We start from the raw sequence: 20,167 nt of genomic DNA, 5'->3' as shown, positions 1-20,167 counted from the left end.
GTCTAAGGTAGTAGGACAGACTACCTCTCAGTTTCGGCTTGAGTAGGATGATTGCCCATGGTCTAAAATACATTCCAGTGATAAGGATTCTTTTAAAATTCACTAAAATCTCAGAATGCAAGAGCAAAACACCATTGATCAGGTCTAGGTTTCACCAAGGCTATGTTTGGAATGAAAAAATAGAAAGGGCAAAAGAATCTTGTCCTGTTGGCATAGAAAACGCTAGTGTGCAGGACCAATGAGAAGGAGCGCCAGCAACTTTAATGCCTTGGACACAGGAGGCAGTACCATCTTTTCATGCTCCTTGTCTCTGGGTGCTAGCAAGACAGGGTTCTTTTTCGTCAAAAGAAAAGACAAAGCTTTCTGTCCGCAATTTTACCCTACACCCTCATACAATTGTGTCTATCTCTCTCATCTACCCCGTGTAATGACCTCCCTACCACCTTTCATTATACCAAAGGGAGAGCTCTGAATAAGTGTTTCATGCTGGTGTAGCATACACTCCTGGACAAAACACTCCCATATATGAAGAAGGCAAAAGGTTCCGTGCACCTTGCATAGTCCTGTCCTCACTCTCACAAGAGGGTTTTGAAATGACTAAAAGCCCATAATATTTTTTAGAGAGAGAGAGAGATGTTGGGGTATGATGTCTTAAATTCTATCGGGGTTCTTGCGTGGGCAGTAGCCCCCGAAGAAAATTTTATAAGGCTATATGGGTATTTCTGTAAATTTTCCATAAAAGGTTTTACTATATATTTGTAGCGAGACTTTTTCTCTCTCATTAAGTTGAGAGAGATGTGAGGACAAGCGTTGTAACCTTATTCTCAATTAATAATAAGGTAGGATCTCATCTCACTAGGAAGTAAGCATTATCTGGTCAAACCACATAAATCTGTGTGCATTTTAGGTTATGTTTCTAGAGAGAGAGAGAGAGAATTTAGATACTAATAGACGATAATTCTGAAAGCCAGTTCCATTACAATACACATCAATTTGCTGATACAGTACATATATGGTGACATCAAAACAACACGAAAGAGCACCAAACTCTTCATGTACCAACTTGATTCCTTTTTCTACCCAAAAAAAAAAAAAAACTTGATTCCATCTTTATTGAGGAAGGTCCAAATAATGGCAGTATCAACAACTTCAATAAGCATATTCCATTTTTGGAAGACCAAGTGTCAATCTTTTGCACCAGCTTCATATCGTTGTAAGGAACCTTAATCCTTTCTGAGCAGATCATAAAAAACCATTGGCTTTCTGTAGCTTGAGATGCAAAGGTCCTGACAGCAACAACCATTTGATTTAACACAAATGAATTAGAGAACATGCAGGTCAAGAATGATTGAGATATGTAAATGGACCCAGATAGTAATGGCCACGTTTCTTCAACTCCTTTGGCTTGACTTGACTTTTATAGCTAACGATTAGCCAATTGCATAACTGAGTAATTCAAACTTTGGTATTATATGATGTCAGAACAAACAGTGTTAGTTGTGTGATGTGGGCTTTGGATATCTTAGTGGGTGAGCCCGTGGCGGAATGGTTAAATTGCACTATTGCAACATGTTGGTCACAAGTTCAAACTTTGAAAACAACCTCTGCTGCGAAGCAGGGGGCAAAGCTGTATACATTTGCCCCCACCCAGAGCCTGTGGTAGTGGGAACCTCACGCACTAGGTTACTCTTTTTTTTTTTTTTTGGAGAAAAATATATTATATTTTGAACTCCTATCTTGCTGGGTTGCGCCTCTTTCCCCTTACTTTTACCTCTCTCTCATTTTTTCTCTATCATTTCCTTTTTTCTTATTTTCATCATTTTTCCCTACTTTGTTTTGCATGGATCCTTGTAGCTGACCCCATTAAGTTGGGATAAGGCTGAGTTTGATCCCTAAACCACCTCCCAGGTGAAGGCAGGCTTTGATCCCCAGACCTCTCTACAACCAGTTGAGGCCCATACTGGCTGTGCTGGCCATTCATTCTGAATGGTGATCATCTTTTCAGATCATAACAATGAACCTTTACTGTTCAGCAAATATAGCTAAATCAACCAAAGTTGAAACAGAATGCAACATATGTGCATATGTGTTTGGAAATGAAATATCCAGACGAGAGAGGAACTATCATTGAATTGCCATTGAAACAAACTAAGGACTTAATCTGAAGAGAAAACATTAGTTTAAGACAATGTGTGTCAACCAGATTCTCCCACTGCTACAACTAATCGACTTGCAGATGCATTTGGTGGGATGGGATCTGATACCTTGTAAATGAATTACTGGAAAACACCTATCCGGGACCTGCTAATACATTACAACTTACACATTCTGTTATCTAGCTGATGCAGAATAGTAAACCTAGGAGTTCCAATCATATTTTTTGTATAATGTGGACACACTTCAAGAAATATATATTTTTTTTGGGGGGGGGGGTGTTGGACTGGAATCTGGTGTAATGTTTGTTAATATCCAACAGGAGATACCATAAAGTGATAATTTTCAGTACCTAAATTTAATCATAAATAAAGAAGGACAAACTGAGGAAGATGTTGCATGGAATGACAACAGGGTGGATAAAGTAAACAGGAGCTTCTGGAGTGCAAATTATTGTCATATCTTTAGAATTTTTTGAGGTCAAACTTGCTCCTTTTTATGGGTTTTTGCTTCATTTGAAAGAAATAGTTATGCTTATGAGGATATCAATTTTAAACAAAATTGAGTTGATTTTACAAAGTTATGGTCAAAACTACCATGGTCATAATTAACTTGGGAACTAAGTGAGAGAGACATAAAGTTATATCACAACCCCCTAAAAATTTATAAATTCATTTTCTCTTTCTAAAAAAAAAGGTGTTGATTGCAAAATAAACTTTCCCCGGTGGATTTCCTAATTAGAAAGTTCCTTCTATTGTCATTCTTTGTGGCTTCCAAGAGTGCTGATGGATTCCTGTGCCCACCTATTCTTCCTTTCTTCTTTCTGTATTTTTTACAATTTAATATATTAGACCTGTGTTTGTAAATTGTAACAATCTATCAATATTTGTAATGAGTTTTCACTTGAAAGTGTTTCCAGTAAGTGAAGTAAATTTATTTTAATTTGGTTACTTTATTCTTGTCTGGATTATTGGCTTCCCACTCAAAGTTAGTTCCCTCGGGCCTTATTTTTTGTTGGGTGAAAGTGCTTGGCTGGAGTGAAGTTTAGCTCTGTCGAGATGATGGATATACTTGTTAGTGATTTACTCAAGGTGATACTGCAGATCATGTCATCTGTTTTCTTATTGGTTTGGAATGTACAGATGACAGGATATAATCCTTGTATTCTTTCCCTTTTCTCTGAGATTAAAAAATAAATAAATAAAAGGGTTTCTTGACTGTTCCAAATCCAGTTTCCATTTTGGGAACCATTGTTGTCTTGTATCACTAGCTGACAGTAATTAAGGGGCACACTGAACAATCAGTTAGATATGTTAGAACACCATTGAGTCAGACCATAGCACTTCACCCTGAAGGAATTTTTTTGCCATAACAGTTTATCATAACCTAATCTATCAAAGATGTGTCCATAAAACATTAAATATGAGAAGGTATTCACAGCATGAAGATTAATAGAAGAACTGTAGAAATTTTGCAGGTTAATTGCTTGAACAAGTGATATGATTATGTACCTGCACTGCAAGAGCTATACGAATTAAGGTTGGCTCTGACCATGGTCTCCCAATAAACTGAAGGCCAATAGGCATCCCCAGGTTGTCATATCCAACCTATCAAAAGCAATTTCTGTTGTTATAAAGAAGAAGCTACTGTCAACTACAAATTATTAATGGATAACAGAGGTATATGATATTACCGGAACAGTTACTGCAGGAAATCCAAGAAAATTCCCTGCTATTTGGTACCGTACCAGTGCAGCTGAAATGACGACACAAATGTTAAACTTTCAAACACATACCCCTAGTTGCAGCTACTAGATTCTAAAAATTAATGCCAAGTGAAAACAGTGAAAGATCAAAATGCACATCCACATTGAAAACTAGAATACTCGAAGTATCAAGTTAAGTGCTGCTTACCTCCATTCACATAATCAAAGTCACCATATTCCAGAGATTGTTCCACAATTGGGTATGCAGTTATGCTGTTAAGAAAATTGGAGTTCCTTATAAAGATATAATCAAGCATTTGCACACCACATACACACACTCACTAAGAAAAAAAAAAGTAGGAGGGGCATCCAGTTACAATGATATAAAATCCCTCATCAGCAAGCATTTTACAATTTAAGGAGAGAGGTTGCAGGTGGGAAGATTCTTCATGGTTCACATTCTATCATAAGTGTAAGGATATAGCCATCTGATAAACTATGTATTAAACCTGGCAAGAGAGATTTTTATACACATTCAGTTCGATATGGAGTCTGGACTCTGGCCAGATAAAGTATTGGAGTGAGTCTACCTGAAGCCTTGATTGGCAAGTCACCAGTTTGGGCCAGTAAAGTCTAACAAGAGAGATGGGATCAAAAGTAATTGCATAGAAGAAGTGCTATTTTCTATTTATTATTAAGAAACCAGGAAATTTTGTATTTGAGTGCGAAGTTATGGACTTCTTCAATAATGGCAGGGGAAGTGAACAGCTGCAAGCACTGGCTTTCAAGTCTGGCAGTCCATTTAGTTGTTCTCAGCCAGGTTTGAAACAGTGAATAAAAACAGACACCATCTTGTTATAAAAATACATTAAAATCTTGGTCTCATAATGAAATACCCTGTTGCAGGTGTGACAATGACATCTGCCTTCTCGAAAATGCACTTGTAAAATTGCATGTGGCGGTTCCTGCAGATATATCCATAAAAGCATTTTATCATTGTAGGCATTTTCCAGAGGTTGATGAACATTTCACTATGACATAACACAGCTTTTTCTAGACGAAAATTAAACAAAGAAGAGCAGTAACAATGCTCTACTGAAATAGATGAGACTATAAAATATGAGAATCTAAAGTTCAAAATATTTTTTACGGTCCTCTTATTTTTTTTTTGCAGTCCTTTTCTTTTCTTTTTTAATATTTGAAAAACATATAAAGAGCAGCTTAGCTCTCAAAAAGTTTATGTTGGTGCCTCCTTTGATAACTCTCACCTGGATGCAAAAGTTGCTACGCTGGACCATTATGGTTCAAATGACAATAAACGTTCGAATAAAACCAAGACAAATTGAATCATTTTTCTTGTGAGGCCACATTTTCCATGGGATTAAATATGATAATAGTGTCAGTTGGAATAACTATCCTTTTATCTATCTATTTATTCATTTAATAGTATTGGGATACTATTGGAAAAATATGTTCGTCTATTTAACAAGAATAAGATCACACAATTCAAGCACGATTAACTGGTCACTGCAAAATTCTAGAAAGGGGACAAGTCATAATGAGATTTTTAGTCTTGGGTTCTTTTTTGCCTCTCTAGAAGGATACCTTCTTTCTCTGGATGTTTACGTTTTTTTGACCCTTTGGCTAAGATCACTTTGACTTCTCTATATTGATCATTGGTGCCAGACACTTTTTTGGCCATTTATAAACACTTCCACATTTCTTTTTATTTTAGCATACATAGATTTCCCATAGAAAAGTTCTAGTTGGAATTATTTTCCATCATTGAAAATGAGTGATCAAGAGAAAATAATAATATCCTCCTAAAAGTTCAGGTTTCCGTATGCTACAGTCAGGGTTCAAGGAATCAAATCAGTGGAATTAGACCATTCGCATCGGAAACGGCTGATTCAGATCAGAATCGGCCAGCCCCGATCTCATTTCCAGCTGAGCCGGAACAGTTGGAATCCAATTTAGGGTCACTTCTAGACAATTTATAGTTTTCTTAACCAATTCAACCTGATTCTGGCCTATCCGGAATGGAATTGGTTTGGAATCAGCGGCAACAAGTCCGAACTCTTGAACCTTGGCTACAGTGGGCTTCCCTTACAACCACACTATCTTATTAATATATAACTGCTCATATCTAATAATATTTTGTGGAATCAAGTAGGTTACACCATTACAACCAATAAATTCTTGTATCTTTTCATCATTAAATTTTTTAAAAAATTATAAATATATTACTAGGTATAAGAGAGAAGCTTCAGTTTGTATCTGTGTATGTTAAATTTGCGTATTATATTTTCTGGGAAATGAGTTGTTAAGGCACTGCATTTGGTCCTCAAGGAGATGATGGTCTGCCATTTCCTAATACTTGAATGGGATTTGCATAATCAATAGAAAATGAATGTGAGGAGAATGCTGCAAAGGAATTATTAGTACATCATATGCTATGTACGTTTGGATCCAGATTCTTGGAGTGACAGTCCAAGTTTTTTTGAAGCAATGGTTTAGGGAATTATGCATGAAAACTATGGAAATTTCTGTTAGACTAGAACTTCCTGTACATAATGTACATAAAGTTGAAGGATAAATCCCTATCCATAAGATATTCCTTAATTATAGCTTTTGCCTAACACATGTGAAAGATAAGATAGAACTATAGAAATTAATATGACAGAACACAATGCCTTTTCCCTATTCAAGGATTTGAACAAGACAAGATTAACATATTATAACTACAATATTTGAAGGAAAATAATATGTCATCATTGTATAGGAAGTAAGATTATTAACAAAGTAGTAAGAAATACCTAAATCTCTGGGCAGTCAAATAGTCTTTGCTGCTAAAAGAACCATATATGGAAAGTGCTACCCTTGCATCACACCCTATCTCTGAAGTACCCCTGGTTCAAAGGAAGTCGATTATATTAGCATCATTTGGAGTTGAATTTTCACCTGGAAAGTAAGATAGTGTGAATGCTGAAGACAACATACATCTTCTCTAGATCAGATCTAATTGCAGCATTACACTCGGATCCAATTGTCACATAATGTGCCAAGCGCATCACTTCTATCTCTGGTACGGTTACATCTACAGTCTAAAAATAAAGAAGCAGACAAATTAGAAAAGAATCAGTTCTGGTTCTAACCATTACTGCATGTGATCTAAGTACCATGTAAACCTCTTATAGAACTTTCGACAATTAACTGCAATTAGCTTTTGCAGTCCAGAAAATATGCAAAATGATTCCAAAAGGGCATCAGAAAACCACTAGCACATAATATACAGCCATAAGGAAAACTAGAAAGAAAATGATCATTGAGAAGTACCTCCCATCCGTAATGCTCATGAAGTTGTTCCAAAGCTTGGTAACAGCATTTGTTAATGTCATCGCTAGAATCATTAAACCACTATTTGATCCAGAGAGAACACCAGAATTAGCATTATATATAATGACAGCAAAAAAATTAAGGAATATTAAATTGTTACAGCATGATGCAATATAGATAAGCATTTGAGAAATAGAGCACAAACCTCTCCATACTTCGCCATTTTGACATTGGTAATGGTGTTGGTTGACTTCAGCAACGGAAAACTTAATTTGGGCTGGTAAATTTTCCAAAGACATTAGGGACAAAGTCAGTGGACGACAGAGTATAGCTGTTCATCATGGAAGACTTTGATGGGAGATTTAGAGGAGAATCTTTATTAATGAAGGAATGCAAATGTAACTAGCTTTATTGAAGTTTTGAGAACATAATCTTTTCCCCAATTAAAGAACCAAGTAAAGCACTGAGCAGAATATAAAACAGATACATTTGCAAACTTTATCAAAAAATTTTGATGGTCAATGATGACCATACAATGTATATTGAGAGCACTGAAAATTGTCTAGAAATTTTTCTTCCCATCAGCAACAAGTAAGAAGATCCCCCTTTTTTTTTCACGAAAGAAAAAAGAACTTATTGATTTTATTTTCAGAATGGTCATTTAAAAAAAACAAAAAGTAAGGAAAAAGGTATGAATAATATGAAAATATAGCTCACCAACAAAGTAGAAGGTTGGTTTGAAGGGATGTCCCCACTGATAGCTGCATAGCTGCAAAAGAAAATCATATTATATACCCTTAATTATTGGGACTCAGAATAATGGAATTTTACCAACATAGGGGCAGCTGCAAGGGGGTTTCATTGAGTTGAGATAGGGGGATAAAGGACATGAGTCCAGCCTGAAGCTGCCAAATTATTAAATTAGCTGGGAAGGTCAGCCTGAACACATATAATTAGGTGGGTTCAGGCCAATTGTTTACTGGATTGATAGACGGCACCAAAATTTTAAAGTGAAATAAAAAATCAAAATGTGAAAAGTGATCTGTAGAAGGAAGAAAAAGGAGAAGAAGCAGTATGAGGACGAGGGAGGTCTGGGATGAGTAGTGGTGGCCAGTTGCTCCGTTTAATAATCAAGCTGGTGGGGTGAACCCAATAACAGCCTATGTATCAATCGAGCAGGGTTAGGCAGGTTAAAGCAGGCTGTTAGGTGGTCCAGGCTGAAAATTCCTACCCTTAGACCAACCAAGGTCTAGCACCTGAGAGGACTGACCATCCACTGGAAAGCTGAGGATCAATATGATTCTTCCAGTGGATTAGACAGTCTTCCAGTATATTGGATATCTGATGCTGTTCCATCTGGGATTGATCAGCAGATCCTATCTTGGTTGCAATCAACCAATCCCTGCACCAATTGTTATAGGTATCTAATTTTGGAAATACAAGGATAGATTAATAATTGAATTTTGGGGTCTTTCTAATCATTTTATAATATTTCATACTTCATAGTATTAAGTTGCACCTTTCATTTAAGCGTAAGTTTAAACCTCATTGTCCTTTTCTTATAAACTGTAAAATAGTGCGCATAGCATTGGCCAATATAGACACAGTTCCACTTGAACAGGATTATCCTGTCTGCTCTTGTCCAATGTTTAAAACAGTGATTAAATAAAGTTAACAAAGAAAGGATACTGACACAATGAATGCATCCTCAACTGTGCCTGCTAGTATTCCAATCGATCCAACTGTCCAGTTGAAAGGAAGAACACTGAAGATGACAATGGAAACAAATTTAGAAATTTCACAGGAATCTATTCTTTTTGAAAAAATCAAGTAAAGAGTCTATAAAAGACATATTTCCATATGAGTTATTACTCACCCTGAATGAGATACAAGTCCGAAAGTTGGTTTAAAACCAACAACACCACACAGAGCAGCAGGGATCCGTACAGAACCTAAACAAGTTGTGTCAAAGGACAGTGCTAGTTGTCAGAATTATATATTCAAGAAAATTGAGTATATGTGCCTCTGAGGTTCAAAATAAGCTTTGTGTACAGTCACATAATCTTATTTACTGCTTATGTTAGGCCTACAAATTTTACATTGTTGTCTCCATTTTACAGGTTAGAGGGTCTGCGAAGCAGGGTAAGGCTGCATACATTATGACCCTCCCTAGACCCTGCAGTGGTGGGAGAGCCTTGTGCACTTGGTACGCCATTTTTTTCTCCATTTACAAGTTACTTCTGAGTCCTGAGAAAAAGAAATTTCAACCTCATATTTCAAATGAGGGATTGAAGAAGCACTCTCTCACTGTCCAGAAATAACATGATGCAATTCACTTCATTGAGTTCATTCCTAGAATTCATTCTAGACTTTTAAGGACTGCTAACTCTAGCTCTTGACTGAATCGTGTTAATTGGCGGGCCCTCAACCAAAATGCCTTATCAATGTCCCTATACAATCAAAACAACATCTATAAATAACCAAATTGAATCTTCCAGTCCAGATATTTCTTTCTTTATTCTTCAGCAAATGGTCTCTCAAGCAAGTCCTTGAACTCTCCTCAATCTCGAATCTACCAAAAAATGGACTCCAGGTATGCCTTGAAAGAGGTAGCAAACCTTTTATTTGCTCTGTATCAACCAAATCATTTCTCCACTTCGTATATTGGTTACATTTTCGCAGCTCCTTTTGAAAAAAAAAAAAAAAATTACCCTTTCTCATTCTGCAAATTGGGTACACCAATCCAAGTGAGTCAAATTTGGGTTGGTATACATTTAAATCTGTTCACTTTATTTTAGCAGAACTTTGGCATCAAGACAATCATAATCTTGTCTTTTGTCCAATTGTCCTAAAAATGAACCATTTCATGAAATTAGATTCCAGACATTGGTCAGCTGATCCCACTCAAACGATATCTCGCCAAGGAAAACACGAGCTCTGTCCTCCAAAAGACAAATGAAATGACTAGAAGATGTCAAAAGAGGTTTGAGTCCTTCTCAATAGCATCACTTTTCCACAGTTTGCCTTCACACTTCAAAGTAACAATTCTCAATGGTCCCCAATGCTATCAAGTATCCCTAAGCACCTTATCAATCATTTGAAGCACAAAAAGTTGATGACAATAAATTCTGAATTGTATGGTTTTTCTCAAATGCCTTGGCTAATTCTCAGAGAAATATTTTTGATCTCTAAGGTCTTATCCTTGATGGCTAAAAGTCTCCTCCCAGTGTTTATTGGCAGAGCCTAGAAGAGAAGTGCACTTGTTCAGAAAGAACAATGCTCACAAACACTAGTCAGATTCCAAATGTTTTAATCAATAGAACCAGTTTAATACACAGGTCATAAATCCTTCATGAAACCTTTTAACTTTGACTGGACCATTCTTATCAGTAACTTCTTATGGTTTTGACTTCCTAAAGGAGAAAATGGGAGTGATAAATTATTGTAGAGACTACGGAAAGAGTGCAGGTACCAATGAGAAAGTCACGGGTTTGTTTACCTCCTCCATCAACACCAAGGGCAACAGGACAGAGTCCTGCAGACACAACTGTAGCAGATCCACTAGAAGAGCCTCCAGAGATCTTGTTAATATCATAAGGATTTCTAGTAGTCCTGTAATAAATCAAACAAGATAATCAACTGTCATCAATGTTACTTGGTCATTGAATTTTCTGACTCAACAGGATAAATACCAAAAGCAATGACCAAAAAAAAAATACCACCAAAAGTTACATTACTTTCATATCTAAGGCTAGGGTTTGTTGTTCTTACCCATAATGTGGGTTGATGCCACTTACTCCAGCACCAAGCTCATGCATATTTGTCTTCCCAACAAGTATAGCACCACATGATCTTAGATGCTTGACACAACATGCATCATTGATACAAGGTCTTGTTTTGTGAAGCCACTTCGTACCTCCTGGAACCACCATCCGAGTTAGAAACTAATAAATAGATGAAGATGTCTCTAGTTTACAATAAGAACTCTGAAAATGAAAGCCACACAAAGGAATACCTGTAGTTGGATAAGGCATACAATCTATTTCATCTTTAACAGCAATAGGGACTCCATCCAGAACTGAAATTGGTTCACCTGGAGAAGAACATAAGGAATCATTATGAAATCGGAAGTGAGAAAGACACGTAAAAGGATTAATCAACCATTTTCTTAGCATGACTAAGAGTACAATTTTTTTATTAATAGAAATAACTTACTTGGCCAAATTTGAAGTTCAAAAAGTTTTTAGTAGTACTTCTTTTAGAAAGTTTAAATACATTTCTTATCTTTGACATGATAGTAACATTCGTACAGTGTGTAGTTTTTTTTTTTTTTTAATTGCAGCCATCGTGAGCGGAAAAATGTTAAATGTCCTAGGCCCAATTCAGATATATGGTCCATGATGGATTTGATTCCTTCCCTTGTGCTTACCATTCCAAACCCTGTTTGTTTTTGGGCCTTTAATATCTCAAAAACTGTTAAACCTATTCTAATTTAATATTTGAAAATCATAGTACTTTCACCTATTCTAATTTAATATTTGAAAATCATAGTACTTCCTTTCATCAAGCTAGCTTACAGCTGCTACACTTGAACCAGCCAATTAACTAATGCATACCACAACATATTACAAACAACCAACAGTTATTCATTGTATGACATTCCTTCTAAGTTTTAACAATTCAGTCATTTGAACTGTAAGATAAAACCATTGAACTGTGAACAAGACATATAGGCAGTTCATTATTCAGTTTCATATTCATACACTGGCCAAACAGAGGTTATTCTCTTTCCTTTTGCTATGCTGATACTAGCTGGTGAAGTTTCACTCTTCGAGGGCAGAACTGTTGCAGGAATCATAATCCTAAATCAGATACTACATCTAAGATAAAACCATTGAACTGTGAACAAGACATATAGGCAGTTCATAATTCAGTTTCATATTCATACACTGGCCAAACAGAGGTTATTCTCTTTCCTCTTGTTATGCTAATACTAGCTGGTGAACTTTCACTCTTCGAGAGCAGAACTGTTGTAGGAATCATAAATCTCAATCGATGGGTGTCTCAGGCATGACAGTCGTGACACATAAAAGGGCTGTAACCTGTTGCACGTCCCACTTTCACAGGGTCCCAGGAGGGGTAGATTGTGATTGTCCTAACCTTTGGCTTCGTTTGCATGAAGTGTCTGCCTTCAGAATCAAACCTAAATCTCCACACTGGCAGCCCGAGCTTTTAGGCCCCAGTGGGACAAAGAGATTCAGAGCTGACACTCCACCAGGTACAAACCAAGAAAAAAACATAGCGGCAAACGTTTAAAAAACCAGGGCTGGCACTGATTCCTTTTCTTCTATCACACTTGCGGAAATATGTATCTAGGGTTCTTGGCAAATTATGATATCCACTTTACAATCTCTAGAGCACAAGTGGACCATCCAACATACTTTACCTCTTAAGGATGGCCCTGTGCTCCCCGGGGGGGGGGGGAAGGAGAAGGGGAAAAAAGCAACAAATCCTTCATCCTTGATCTCCCAACCACAGATTTAATCTTGTTGATCATACAGCTCTCAGCTGCAATTTTCTCCCTCATCTGTGTATACAACCTGAGTTCTTCTTTAAAATAAGCTGAAAGACTTTTGGCAGTATAGGCCAGTCATAAGACAATGGATTGCTTCCAATAATGTCCTTAGAATAGTTTAACAAGTGAAAAAAATATTCAAAGCCTCTCAATAATATTATAAGCTGCTAACTGATATGATACAGCAGAAAGGTTAAATTGCAGTATTGCAACTTGTTAGTCACAGATTCAAAACTTGGAAACAGCCTCTTCTGGGAAGCCAAGAGGTCAGGCTGCATGCATTTGCCCCTCCCAGGCCCTGCAGTAGCGGAAGCCTCGTGGAATGAGTTGCTCTTTTGATTTTTTTTCCTCACGTCATTTTCATAACTAACAATATTTTAAGGTTATGGTTCCTCTGAATTTACATTAGAAACCCCTTCCACTAAAAAAAGAAGAGGAATTTTATGTTGTTGAAAAGTACCTGTTTTGTATCGATGGGTTGATTTAGTAGCTTGCATCAGAATATCTTCAGCGTTTTGGTTTATAAAGAATGACATTTGCATGGAAGGGTTGGAAGATTCATACACAGAATCTAAAAAACGCTGCGCAACCTGTACACAGCAGAAAGTAAACATATAATTCAATGGAAATAATAATTTTTTTCAAAGGCTAAAAGCAGGGTAAAGAAATTTGGCTTTCATACCAATTTAAAATTCATCTAAGTTAATATGCATTTTCTAGTTTCACTTTTTTTTTTTTAAATGCAAGGTAAAATTAAATGAAGTAATTATATAAATACAGACCATCATAAGGAAAAAATTAATGTTCCTGAAATGATAATACCATCAGTGGGGTTATTTCTCCTGAAATATAGGCTCTTGAATAATCTTGTATTGTCCAACGTCGGAAACTCAGACATTGATTGTTTTCTACAATTTGTGGACATGGACGAAAGCATTCCAATGCTTGTTGAACTTTTTCAGGTGGAGATGATTCAGACGATACTGATTTAACTTCCTGCTCTGTATGGTCTGCCATGAACATCTTATGTCAGATAAAATTATCAGTCTATGTCGTGTTTATTATTAATTTCTGATAAATGAATAAAACAATTACTAATTTAGGAAACAAGGGGGGGAGGGGAAATGTATTACAAGTTGGGAAGCCATAGTAGCAATTTGTGAAGCTAAACAATATAGCAGCTCAAAATTAGTAATGCTGAAGACCAATGAGGAAGAAAATTTTCAACAGGAAAAGGTTAAATCACAGGTAAACCCAAATAAAAGAGTTGTAGAGCTGCAACTCATAAAGAAAACAGACCTTCCCAAGGATGGCATGGAACATACAGAGGTGGCTCATTTATCTCTGCAAATGAAATGAGCTGCAAAGTTGGGCATGTTTGTTAGCATGGAGAGCGTGATGACTTGTCAAGACAGATGTGAAGTACTCATTTATTCACCAATCATGATGTCTAAGTAATTAATTAATTATTGATGAATTCAAATATGACCACTAAATTCAATCTGACAAACATTGAGACAGCTCTCAGAATCAAACAAATGACCAAGAAGTGCAAGCCAATACCCTGTGAACTAGATTTTCATCCTTCAGTATGTAGACCAGCATTGCTCCAAAAATTCTCGACTCCAAAATCCATGCCAAAATCTTAATAAGAAATCCAGCCATACGGGGAGCTGCAAAGCATGAAAAAATTCAAGAATTTAATAGATCAGGAATTATTTACAATAATTAAGTACTCATCAGAGATTATTATTTCATGTTCTTCAATACATAATGTAGCGACATAAAAGACATTTAAGGGAAAAAAAAAAAAAAAACATACAATATGGTGCACAGTGAAGGTTTTTAATTTTCAGTCATTCAAAAATATCAAATAGTTAATAACCCACTGATAGATACAAGGAATCCCTATAATGTGCCACATCAAATTGCTAATGCATAAGCCCAGTAGCAATATTGGACTGTATAACCATCTGATCATCCAATAACAAATGAATTTCAAGATTGAAACCAAAACCCATATTCATCAGTCAATTTTCAAACATCTCTGCTTCTGAGACGATTAAGCCAACATTCGAAATCAAAATCAGTCCTTGTCGGCTAAACTAGATCATATTCGAATAGACAATCAGAATTTCACTCATAAAGGTGAACTGAACCAAAGATAGGCTGTAAAAAGAGGAAGAATTTGAACCTTTGACGTTGGCTCTGAGATAGAACTCATCACTTTTAGGGCTGAGATCAACATCCTTCACGGGCTTGTAGACTGTGTTTTTGGACTTGAAAACCCACCCCATAGCAAGAAACAGAGAACCCTAGAAGCACTAACTGTGAAATAGCAAGAAACTGAGAACCCTTGAAGCACAAACTGTGAAATAGCAAATTGAAGCAAATTAAAGCTTTATACAATGAAACAGACAGTGAAAGAGTTCTGAACTGCTCAGAAGAGGAAGAAGAGGAGGTAGAGAGCGGAGAACGCAAGAAACTTGAATTTAAATGCAAATATAAATGAATGTTAGAGATCAGTTTTTGGGTGTTTGCGAACGAAAGGGACGAGAATATTGAAATCGAAATCCGCAGTGGCGTGGGTTAGCGGGAGAGGGGATTTTTTTTTTGTTTTTTTCGGAGACAACGAGGCTTCCCGTTTTGGTTATTGGTCGAAAAAACTGAAATTGGCGACTTAACGGCTTTTCCCGGGAATCGCAACCCAATTTATTAGCAAGAGTGAGTAGAAGTGACATGTTTGCTTTGTTGGACTTTATGGGAAAAGTGCTTTGGTGTTTTTCTCAACCAGATCCTCTCTCTCGTTTTTTCCCCACCTCTCAACCCCTTCCTCCCTAGCTCCCACCTTTCTTCTTCTCTAGCTTCGCTAAATTTAGTTAAACCACAAGGTAGCAAGCTCATGTGATATGTGGGAAAGCCCCTTGGGGCAGTGATGTTGACCATCCAGTTGAGCATGGTATAAGTCTATCAAGTCCTATACCCCACTCGCTAACTAATGGTAGTAGGTATGTAACTTAATTTAATGGCTTTTTCCCGGAATCGCAACCCAAAAAAATTACTTTTCTGCTTTTCTCAACCTCTTTTTTTTTTCTTCCTTTCACACTTTTCTTCTCTTTGCTTCTCTAACTTTGACTAAAATTGGTTAAACCATAACTTTCAAGCTCATGTGATGTGTGGGAATATGCCTTTGGTGCAGTGGTGGCGGCCATCCAATTGAGTATGATGTAAGTCTAAGGGGTCGAGCTATTGACTCCTACTCCCCAACCCGTGAAGTAATGGAAATAATATTTAAACATTATCAAAATTGTGCCATTTAGAGTGTCCCATATATATAAAACTAGATTTTCCTAAAAAAATAGATATATAGTTTGTGGATGCTCAAAACCTGATTAGGGCTTACCAAAACTTCTCCTACCCCGACCCGATCCGACCCGGTGGGATTAGGTTTTACCCATTTAACACACCCACCCATTTCGATAGGTATCTATAACTTGCAAGCAACTGTGAATTGCTTACACAGTACACTGAATCTTATGGGTGCCAGTAATTTGCAAGCATCAATTGATCTTGTTTCAGTCCTTCAGTTTAGGTTTTGGGGTGACGGGTTACAAGTTACAACCTTTTTTATTGGCAAGAAGTTTTATGTTTTATTCTCCACTAAGGCTTGTTAAGAAAGTCATCTAAAGTAGTAATTATCTACAAATGCAAAAAGCTACATAACAGATGAAAATTTTTGATTTATCAAAACAATGCCAAAGTAGAGAGAGAGAGAGAGAGAGAGAGAGAGAGAGAGAGAGAGAGAGAGAGAGAGAGGGAGGATACTAAGCTAAAAATGTTGACTCAGAGAGTGAGACTGGGTAGGGTAAATAGAGTTGGTGGTCTGGTGGTGGTGGTTATTCATGTTGAATTTGAGTCTTAAGTGTCTCATCAAAATCATTGTTATTTCAACAAAAATAAAATAAACTAAATGATTAAAACCCAATTAACTTCTGGAGGGATATCCATCTGGAGGTTTTTTTTTTTTTTGAGAAGCTAGACATAAATTAGGTCAAATCATTTTAATTCTTACTAGTTATTTCAATCTTCGATCTTTTCATAAAAAAGAAGGTGATATAGAGAATGATGGCTTATAACAGTCTTATAGAATTTTATATGATCGACTACAAAGTATGGAGCAAAATGTTGAACAACTAAGAAATATCATATAAAAAAGCTTGTGTAGCAGAGACGAGGATGTTAAGATGGTACATTGTAAAACTATGAAAGATATAGTAAGGAATGAACATATTAAGGTTGATTTGGAAGATATCTCAATCAATGACAAATTTTGAGAAAGTCGTTTGAGGTAGTATGTCCCTAATTAAAGGGAAAATAACTAAAATCTTCAGACCTAATAAAGAAACTTTTGTAAGCATTACCTCACATGGTTATGTTACTAACACTAAATCATTCCATATATGGTTATTAATTTTTACTTTACTTTGCTTCTAAATTCCTTGGATTTGAAAAGTAAATAAAAATTATATTTAAATTAACTTAATCATATAGTCGCATTGATTGAATAATGATTACAAAAGTTTTATATTTTTTGTTCTGAAAATTTTCACTTTCCTTCCCTTCGCTTCCCTTCATTTCAATTTTCCATGCAACCAAACAAAATGTTAGGAAAAAAGCAGCCCGCATGCCGTACGCTAGTTGACCCTTCATCTACCTCTCTTTCCCCCTTTGAAATGATCCCTTACCTCTCTTGTATGTAGATTGAGGAACCGTATACAATAGGTCAAATTGATCAATCTGTATCAGTCTTGACCTTTCATGACCAATCTCATATCGGTATATTGGTACTGATCAAGGTACAAAAAAAAAAAAAAATTTAAAAACATATATTTAAAGAAAAATAGGGAGCAAATACATTTAATCTAGATCGATACAAGTTGATCTGAATAGGTATCAACCAAGATTGATAATGATTCCGATATCAATTACTAGATCTATGATACTGTATGATGCCTTATCCCATGCCTCCACTGCTACCATGATTTTAATAATTGATGTTAAGACTAGTCTCGACAGATACCAATTTGGATCGCCTTGAATCGGGCCAGATCGGATGTATTTACCTTTTGTCCATACTAATCCACGGATAATGATTACCTGTTCCTAATTCCAATACATATCGCCTGACCCGATTCAACCAAGCCGATACCGATCCCTCAAATCATGATTGATGCCGCTCACTAGCGTGCAGAACGGGGCAGCACGCCCATCCCTTTGTCTCAATCTTATAATCTCCAGACCATGAAAGCACTTGGCTAAAATAATTAGTCGGTTGCAGCACGCGGGCATCATTAAGAAGCATAAGCCTAAAAGGACTCGGCAATATTTGTATATTTTTCAAATTTAATAATCGTAGAAATTTTTTGAAATTCAAATCTATTTGAACCTCTCAAATGCTTTAAATTTTTTACAACAGATAGATTTTGAAAATGTACAAATGTCGAGTGCATAGAAAGAATTAGATAAGAATTGAACGATTAAGAATTGAAAAAAAAAATTAAAAACCCTAAAACGGTCAAAACCATAGACACAAAATGATTCAAAAACCAGAGCCATTGGGAAGTAGAAACAAAATTATAAACTGCCCAGATCAAATCTGCATATCTATGAATAATTCATGCATTTTGAACCCAACCTATTCTGGTATACCACTATTACTCCGACCTATCTATGGTCGAGAGTATATGGTTTGACCTCATTAATCGACAATATACAATCAGACCAATAAATACTAAGAAGGCACGAGGAGAGCCAGCAGTAAGATAGCTCAGTACGAACCACTTTGCCTCAACCATTCGCACCTGCTATGCTTGGTATGCTCACATCTCAATTGCACGTCTTGTTGCCACGTGATATAGAGCGTCCACGTCATCGAAAAATGGTGACATCTAGAACCTCCTATATATGAGCTTAATAGTACCTGGCAAACTCAACCAAACGTGTGTTAGACAGTTATTTAACTATAAGGCTAACAATGGTTGAGTTAACAGTAGGAGATTAACTATGATCAAGTTAACAGTTTTGAGATCGGCCAGCTCAGCATGGGAAAGGGACGAGCTCGCCAATGAACAGAGAGTCAACGTCAGTCATGAGGATAGCCTAGCTAATAAGAAGAACCATTGATGTCTATGTAAGGACACAAAGCAAATTTGGAAGGTATATATGTAAGACCATCAACGTGCTGAATACTCTACGCCTGATATCTTATTTTGAGTAAAAAATTTAGGCATCGAATCCTCTTTTTTGGAGCTCCCTCCAGGCCAATTTTTAATCTGTATTATACAAGACCATACGAAATAGAATCATCCATCAACACATTCAATCTACTGGCCAGAGAGTTTGTCAAGCAAGAATTGTTAGATGGTGTTTTGAGTTTTGGTAGTTGATTCAAATTTTAATGCAAACATACAAATTTTAATGCAAACATACCAGAGAGATTCTATTTTTCAAACTCTATAGACCAATTATGCAGAAACTCTTTAGTTAAATTAGAGCATGTTTGGTATCGTTCTTAAAAAACGATTCTATCGTTTTTCCGTTTTATTGGAATAGAAAAACGTAAAAAACTGTTTGGCACGCCATCCCTGTGTTTCAGTTTTTATAAAACAAAAATTGAGAAAAAAACGAAAAAGGGCCCAAAAGTTGGAACTCCAAAAAGGAGTTCCGTCAATATGGTTTCGTTTCAAAATCGCTAAATTAGGAACTATCGTTCCCGATAGCTATCAGACTTGTGAACGGCTGGAGCAGTTGGAGTTTCTGCAGGTAACTCCTCTTCTTCTCTCTTCTTCTCTCTGAACTTTCGTTCCCGATAAAGCAATGCAACGCCTGCAGAGAGAGGACGGCGATTTCTTCTTCTCCGTTCTCCTTCTTCTTCTCTTCTTGGAATTGGAACCCTACGGCTGCCTCCTTCAACTTCTCCGTCGCCAATCACGTTTGACTTCGGCCGCAACCAGCGATCGTTACCAGCGAATCTTCATCTAAGGTTCAATAACCCCCAGGCGTGGAGGTTCCGCTACAAGCCACTATAGTAAGACCTAGGTTTTGATTTTTCTTTCTTCTCTGCTTCTCTGTGTAACTATAATGTTTGTTATAGTAGTCTCTGTTACTTTGCTTTTTAGTTGTTTCTGTTTTGATGTTTGAGACTGAGCGCGGTGGTCAGGTTTGTATTGATGGAAGGCGAAAGGGTGGGTTTTTCAGTGGCGGAAGAGAATGATTTTGTTCCCTGTCTGCTCCTGGGCATCTTATTTCTTCTTGATTCTATTGCTTATTCATAAGTCTTACTTTAATGTCGTGGAATTCTTATGTTCCTCTGTGAAAGCAAAGCCATTTTTTTTTTT

The 20,167-nt window shown here is 36.6% G+C and overlaps 1 protein-coding gene across 1 annotated transcript; it reads right to left on the bottom strand.

Annotated features, from left to right (window-relative positions):
• Nucleotides 1-958: 958 nt before the first annotated feature.
• LOC122071992 (fatty acid amide hydrolase-like) lies at nucleotides 959-15,518 on the bottom strand. The gene is made up of 20 exons (XM_042636490.1): nucleotides 14,965-15,518; nucleotides 14,334-14,443; nucleotides 14,070-14,130; nucleotides 13,593-13,780; nucleotides 13,231-13,360; nucleotides 11,211-11,288; nucleotides 10,967-11,114; nucleotides 10,695-10,807; nucleotides 9,072-9,147; nucleotides 8,889-8,960; nucleotides 7,913-7,964; nucleotides 7,401-7,472; nucleotides 7,196-7,276; nucleotides 6,860-6,963; nucleotides 6,676-6,768; nucleotides 4,756-4,824; nucleotides 4,068-4,132; nucleotides 3,848-3,909; nucleotides 3,666-3,761; nucleotides 959-1,286 (listed from the first exon to the last, which is right to left on the bottom strand). Exons 1-20 carry the CDS (start codon nucleotides 15,065-15,067, stop codon nucleotides 1,224-1,226), a joined length of 1,836 nt encoding a protein of 611 aa, XP_042492424.1. The 5' UTR covers nucleotides 15,068-15,518; the 3' UTR covers nucleotides 959-1,223.
• Between the last annotated feature and the right edge of the window lie 4,649 nt (nucleotides 15,519-20,167).

The sequence above is a fragment of the Macadamia integrifolia genome, chromosome 2, assembly GCF_013358625.1.
Source record: "Macadamia integrifolia cultivar HAES 741 chromosome 2, SCU_Mint_v3, whole genome shotgun sequence".
Taxonomy (NCBI): Eukaryota; Viridiplantae; Streptophyta; class Magnoliopsida; order Proteales; family Proteaceae; genus Macadamia; species Macadamia integrifolia.
This window is presented reverse-complemented; position numbering and strand designations above follow the sequence as displayed.